Below are 7,156 nucleotides of genomic sequence, written 5' to 3' on the forward strand. Positions count from 1 at the left end.
AGCACATGTCTGAACCATATTTTGATATTTCGCTTAGTTTACGAGAAAATTGATCGTATTTTTAAAATGGCCTCCCCGGTATACATAAATTACATAAAAGAAATTGAGTTTATTTAAAAATTTCCAGTTTTAAATAACTTTTTTAAATAATTTATGTATTTCTGACAAAGTTATATTTAACCCTTAAACTGAACACGTGAGTCTTTTAATGCTGGCAAATTTAAATCTAAAATACCTATTTTTTATCAAATAATTATTATTTAAATAATTAAATTTTTTAAAATCGTGGACATATAGTATTTTTTTTGTAAACTTTGAACTTTGAGCTAAAAAATTCTTGGAACGTTTTTTGTTCAAAATTATTTTTCCAAAATATTTTTTTTTGACGTTACTACATAAACTTTTAATTTAAACTTAGAAGAATATATGTAAATTTTTGTAGAATTTTTAAAGTAATTTTAGAATACAAAAATTAATCAGTTACTATTTGAAACGGTATATTATTTATTATGTTTACTATATTCAACATTAATTTTGTAATATTAATTTTTTAAAGAATAATGTTTTGGGTTTGACCAAATTTGTATCTATATTATAATTAATTAATTTTAACAATTTGTTAATATTTTATTTTATAACATTTGATTCTAAATTTAATATATTAAAACTTGTAATTAAATTTTTTGTTTAAAATAACTAGACACAAGTATATAAGAGAAAGTTTAAATAAGTTTAAACACTCATTTATATATTTTTTAATTTTTTTATATAAAATTGTTTTAGAAAATTTATTTTTTTTTATTAAATTATTTTAAATTAAAAAGGTCAAGGCTCTTGGTACTAAAGACAACAATAAAATCAATTGGGCGATAAGAGCCAAAAATTAATGTGTACAATAAATTAAAAATTAAGTTTAAAAAAGGTAATGATAATTAAAAAAAAATAAATTAATAACGGTAAAAGTACATCTTAATGTTTATTTAATTCTTAATTCAACATTTCGCCTATTCTTGGGCTATCTTCAGGACTACAAATGACAATAAAACCAATTATAAAATACATAGATGTATGAAGAAAGACAAACCGTTTTTACCGTTATTAATTTAGTTTTTTTAATTGTCGTTACCTTTCATTCATAAACTTTATTTTTAATTTATTGTACACATTAATTTTTGACTCTTATGTCCCAATTGATTTTATTATTGTATTAAATTATTTTCTTAATATTGTTTTTAATATAATACAGCAATTAATATTTATATTTTTCTTAATTTTGAATAATTAATTTAATATCTATATTAAAATAAATTGTACAATAAAATTGTAAAATACTCTTAAGATGTATATTACATTGTTGTGGCATTAATTGAATCAGATTGCTCGGAAGCTCCATCAATCCTTCAAACGTAAAACACAAAGAAGTAGAAAACGTCAAAAAATTAAACGTAAAAGATTGGAAGATATTAAAACATTAGTTGAATATCAAACTGTTGTATCTAATGATAGTGATAATGAAAGTAAAAATGAAAGAATTAATACTATTGAAGAATAGTACAATGTTTTATCTGAATTAGAAGAATAATCAACTCAAGAAAATGTCCAAATTGAAAGTGAACATTCTGATAGTCAAATTGGTAATTTTATTGAAAATGCATGTCAATTTGATATTGATCATAAAAATGAAAATCCTCTACACGTAGATCACCTAAATATAGTAATTGAATCTCTTAGTGAATGGGCCTTAGAAGGTGAAAATTTATCTATGAGAAAACTTATCAACCTCTTAAATAGAATGCATTTTGCTTTTCCTAACTGTCCAAAAAATTACAAAACTCTGTTAAATGCACCCTCTAGTATTCCTGTTATTGACTTTGAAAGTGGAGGTCAATTTTGGTAGAAAGGAATCGCACAGAACTTGAATGCACTTAATGTTGGCGAATATTTATTACGCTATAATGAAATAAAAATATATATTAATATAGATGGATAAAAAAGATAAAATCGAGAAAAGATACCTGAAAGATTCCTCATTTTGATTTCCATAAACTCGTATAAATACGGCTCTTGGAGTTAAGTTAGCTAGTTACATTTTTGAATTTTGTCTCTCGCGTACTCATGTATTCGACGCAAGTGTACCATTAAATTTCAATAATGAGTTTGAAAAAAGTAGTTGAAATTTGTCTATCAGAGTTTATGCGGGAAAAATTTTTCCAAGCATATATGTTCAGAAGTAAGTTAACCCCGGGTCAAGACTTTTATTATTTGTTCAAAAATAATGAAGAAGTAGGTCGATAATTTTGAAATTCTATAATTTTTGATTTAATCCGGCACGGGGCAGCACGCACTGAACCTACACGCCGCGCTTCGAGCGTTCGATTATCGAATCGATCGGGGATGAACTGCCTCGTCATCGAACTTGGTCTTTCGTTCTCAGCTCGACTTTGCGAACATGTGTGTTTTCTCGTCGCGATTCTAATTGTTCGTAGCTCGTTTGATTAATAAAACAAAATAGTCAGATTGATCTCCTGCTGGGATTCAGTGATATGTGAGATGTGAAATACGTTCATTTTGACATTCGTTAATTAACGGTAGCAGCAAGGTGCACCGTTATATACGCGACATAAAGTTTGCGTTTAAGACATTTTCAACGAAGCGATAGTCAGTGATTTTGTGTGACCAGAATTCGCGCGGCGGTAAAATATCAAGGTGCCGAAATCCGATCGTTTACACGCACGTAATAATTGTACTAATTAAAAGTATCTGTTCGATACATGAGGTTCGCGCGTGTTCGTTTGGCACGCGTAGATCACGTGAGTTGGCGCGCGCAGATCACGTGATCAGTCACTTGGGACTGACACCTGATGTCGTGATTGTGTTTGCGTTCCTTTTTTCATCCCTTCGAGCCCGTGGTGCTCAACGCACTGTAACGTTTTATGTGATCAGTGACTATCCATGTTAAATGAGACAATTTGGTTCGCGATTTAATATCGCATTCGCCGCAATCGGCAACGTGTACGAAATCTTAAGGTGAGATCTCGAAAGATTCGATACATGAGTTTCGAGCGTGTTCATCTTCAATAGCAATTGTTATGCAACAAATAGTCTCTCGGTGGTTCCATGCAACACATGCTAGATACCATATAGCGAGATAGCCCGGACTGCTTAGCAATCACGTCGTACGTGTTCTCGCGGTGACTATTTTCTGAGCTAAAGATTTTATGTAAAAGTTTCAAACTAATTTGCGTTTTTGTATATTGTGATTCCCGAACAAATTTAGTTTAATTAATAAATGGATTGTTTTTGTAATGTGTGCATATAATTCAGTAATCTAGTTCTCGATTCGGCACGCGGCTTAAATCATTACCTATCCCGCGCACCAATCGGAGCGCATCCACCCTCCTTAAGATACAGTCCACTTGGAACCTTCTTGTGCAACCGATACACGAGACGGATTTCGACGATCGGATTTACAACCCGATTGTCGGTGTCCGTAGCTTCGTGCGCGAACGTTCGACATCAACAATCGAGCGTACGCGCAAACAATATATATGAATTAGCATGCGCGAGTGAAGAGAAATGCTTCAATATTTTTGGGAAATTCGCGAGGAAATGTCCCAGCGCTGTGCTAGCGGTATTATTCCGACTAGGACATTTTAGTGTTTTTCGCGAATTACTGATTATCGCGGGGTGAGGTGATCGAGTCGCGATACTATTTCGGTAGTGAGAAGAAAAACGATACAGCAGACCACATAGAATATCTCCTCCTACATTTTCATCGAGTTCTGCGGGGAAAAGATAATAATGGTAAGTTTTTATTTTTATTACACTTAATTATAAATAAATTAATTAAAATTACCTCAATTATTTATTTATTTAAATCGCTAAAACTTCAGCTATCGTACGTCCTGTCGCACGCGTCACAAGAAACCGGTTGCGTGTACTGGAGAATCGCCCCGTATCACTAAGATTAAGGCTAAATAGAAGACAACGAGCGGATTCTTCGCCGGAGCCCGGGCCTTCGCGTAAGTTTTTAACATCATAAATTATATCGTGCTGCTAGAAAACATAATATTAAACAAGAAATTTTTTAATAAAAATGTTATACGTTCCATGGACAAGAAGAATCCCACATACCCTATGTTCCTTACCCGAGGGGCATGAGGATCTGTTGCAGGTTTCCATCATGTAAAAAAAAAAAAGGCCGTGCACGCATCGTGTTAACGCCGGAGCTGGAGCATCCGGTTATTGGTTTAGCCGAAAGTGACAATGACGTGGAAGAAGTGCGGGTTTGCGAAATAAGTCCGTTCGATGAGGCGGCCATTTACTCCGCTTGAAAGTAAGTAAGAAAAATACTACAGTAGTATATATCAACACAAAAGATTTTTTAATTATGTGAAATAATAATAATATATGACTAATGAACATTAGATGACGTGGCAAATGAAAACGTGGTCGTAGAGGAACGAGAACGGGAGGAGGAAATCGACGAGGAAATAAACTCGATTTCGGAAGATGAAGAGGAGCTGGAGGAGGAAGTGGAGGATAAGGAGGAGGAGGAGGAGGAGAAGGAGAAAGAGGAAGAGAAAAATGAAGAGTTGGAAGAAGAAGAAATAGAGCAAATGGAAGATGAAGAAGAGCCGGAAGATCGAGAAGAACAAACGGGAGATGAAGAAGAAGAAGAAGTGGGAGATGAAAATAACGCCACGTTTCCCGAAGAAGAAGAAGAAGAAAATAGCCGGATGATGGCTGAAGAAGGTAATAATTGCATATTTTATACTTAATCTTCTCATACGTTTAAATTTTTTGTTTATTTTAATTAAAATAAAATTTTATTAGGAATTTCTTTCTCTTCTAACATCGCTCCCGAAATTTCATATTCACCGGAGTATTAACCCTCGCAGGGTGATACAAATGCCCCGGTAAAAGAATATTAAAACGTAAGTGAACTTAACATAATTATTAATAACAACAATTTCACATTATTAATAAAAATTCAAACGTAAGAGAATAATATTTTATTAAATATTTTATTTCGTTAATATAATTTTTTATTTTTCACAGTACAGAGTGGCGGGGAAAGGAACGTCGAAATACACCAAGGAGAAGATTCTCAAACCCGTTTTGGTGAAGAAACTTCCAACGATGCCAAAGAGCAATATTTAGCGGCTGCTGCTGGACAAGAGGAAGAAGAAAAAGAAGTGGAGGAAGAAATAGCGAATCAAGAGGTGGACGGTAATTTTAGATATATAATAATGTTAGCGGAAAACGTGCGTCGGTTTAGAACTTTTGGTGTAGAAGGATGGGAAATTAGTTTTCGTATTCGGTCGATACCCGAAGGAGCAAACGCGTATAAGTGGTTAGAAAATGCGTTTCGCGAACTTCACGAGTACGCGTTGCATTTGTGCGAACCGCGGGATTACGTCGGTATGTCTGTCGATTCCGCAAGTTTAACCCGCGGCCCCGCAGGTATATCGTTCCGACCTTCGCGAGATTTGACTTACGAAAATATTTGGGAACTCGTAAGCTCGTTAGCGCAAAGCTGCGGAAGACACGATATAGCGCAAGAATTTAACATTCGCATTTTTAAAGTCACCCCTCCCATTAGTCGCGGACGTAACGGGCTTACGCTTGATGTTATTGCTAAATGCTCGATTTTAACAATTTCCAATACCGATATTTTGTCTTTCTCGCGCGCTTGTATTAGCTCTAATTTTTAACGAGCGTGGAAATTTACGCGTGGGAGAGTTACACGCGAAATGGAATGCGGTGAGAAGACAAAACTCGGTGTTCCCAATTGGCATGGGAGAGTCCCAGAACATTCTACAAAGATGCTATAAATATGACAATGGGAATGTACAAAATGAACATTCATGGAATATCTCATAAATATTTTTTCGAAATGTATATCCATTTTTTCGAAATGTATATCCACAAATCTGTTCCCTGAATATTCCATGTATATTCTTTAAGAGACGTTCTATTATTATGTTAACGGGATTATTTATAGAACGTTAACTATGATAAGTTTAAGGAACATTCATATAAGACTATACTTGTAACATCAATAGAATATATTTGTGACTTGCTATACTTGTGAATAATTTTGTTCACTGAATGACATGTTCGCTGAATATTTCATGTATATTTTTTAAGAGACGTTCTATTATTATGTTAACGGGATTATCCATAGAATGTTAATTATAATGGTATGAACACACGTGTCGAGAAATGTTACGAGACGTCCCAGGCACATTCTCGGAATGTTCTTTCGACATCTCTTGAATGTAAGTGTTGCCTGGGTATTATGAAAGCTTTTTTATAATTCAATTTATAAATGCTAATGCAATGTTTAAAATATCGTATTTAATTTTCGGTGAATAATAAAAATAAAAAAAAACAAAAGTATTTATTCGTTCGGAGAACATATGTAAGTTAACGCCGCTGAGTCAACAATGCTCGCAAGCGCTGCAATCACCAAGTAAAACCTAACCTATCCTATCGTTGTATAGCATTGCCCGCCCGGTGTATCACGAAGACAACTTGTGGCATAATCTGCAACAGTTATTATATATGTATATTTGTTTGCTACAAAACTGTGCATTACTAAAATATTTTTATTACGGTAAGTATACTATATTTATGTAAAATTATTTTCCATATATTCTTTTTTTATGTAGAACATGCACAACCTATATACAAAAGTAAGGATATATAAAAAGTTAGCTCAGCTATTTATCTACAATACTTATCTATAAGTATATATATATATATATATATATATATATATAATTTTTCTTTATAAAATCAATAAAATCAATGTTTACAAGCAACGATTATAATAAATATATATATTTAAAATACATCTAATATATATAATTTTGATTTAAATCGTAGCACCCTTTATACTACGCATGATGCAACACGCCTTAACCGAACAAATATTTTGGAAAATCGTTCGTTTATATACAAACAGCAAGTGAGTAATACAATATAGAATATAATATAAAAAAAATAAAATTACATAACTTAAATAATGTATAATAATAGAAGTTTTATAAAATGTCCCTTAATTTTCTTGCTTCTTCTGACATTATTTTATAATGGTGTTTTTTAGTTTTACAATTCCGCTATTTTTCTCGTTTTTCTACTAAATTTA

At 32.6% G+C, this 7,156-nt stretch overlaps 1 protein-coding gene across 3 annotated transcripts; it reads left to right on the forward strand.

The window, feature by feature from the left end:
* The first annotated feature begins 1,337 nt into the window (after positions 1-1,337).
* Positions 1,338-6,333, forward strand: LOC146721386 (uncharacterized). 3 transcript variants are annotated; one of them, XM_085486881.1, is made up of 4 exons: positions 1,338-4,336; positions 4,429-4,755; positions 4,837-4,937; positions 5,062-5,118. In XM_085486881.1, the coding sequence occupies exons 1-3, from the start codon at positions 4,309-4,311 to the stop codon at positions 4,890-4,892; spliced, it is 411 nt and encodes a 136-aa protein (XP_085343007.1). In that variant the 5' UTR covers positions 1,338-4,308; the 3' UTR covers positions 4,893-4,937; positions 5,062-5,118. The 3 variants fall into 3 exon arrangements, with proteins under 3 accessions (XP_085343007.1, XP_085343005.1, XP_085343006.1); XM_085486879.1 differs by lacking the exon at positions 4,837-4,937 and having other exon boundaries at positions 5,062-6,333; XM_085486880.1 differs by lacking the exon at positions 4,837-4,937 and having other exon boundaries at positions 4,459-4,755; positions 5,062-6,333.
* Positions 6,334-7,156: the final 823 nt, after the last annotated feature.

Source organism: Nylanderia fulva, unplaced genomic scaffold (genome assembly GCF_048542155.1).
Source record: "Nylanderia fulva isolate GAGA-0341 unplaced genomic scaffold, ASM4854215v1 Scaffold489, whole genome shotgun sequence".
Lineage (NCBI taxonomy): Eukaryota > Metazoa > Arthropoda > Insecta > Hymenoptera > Formicidae > Nylanderia > Nylanderia fulva.

What these genes read in the sequence shown, in the direction of transcription:
- LOC146721386 (XM_085486879.1), top strand. Translation starts at nt 4,309, where the DNA reads ATGAGGCGGCCATTTACTCCGCTTGAAA. An exon ending in GCCATTTACTCCGCTTGAAA is followed by an intron (nt 4,337 to 4,428) that starts GTAAGTAAGAAA and finishes AATGAACATTAG; the next exon opens with ATGACGTGGCAAATGAAAAC. An exon ending in CCGGATGATGGCTGAAGAAG is followed by an intron (nt 4,756 to 5,061) that starts GTAATAATTGCA and finishes TATTTTTCACAG; the next exon opens with TACAGAGTGGCGGGGAAAGG.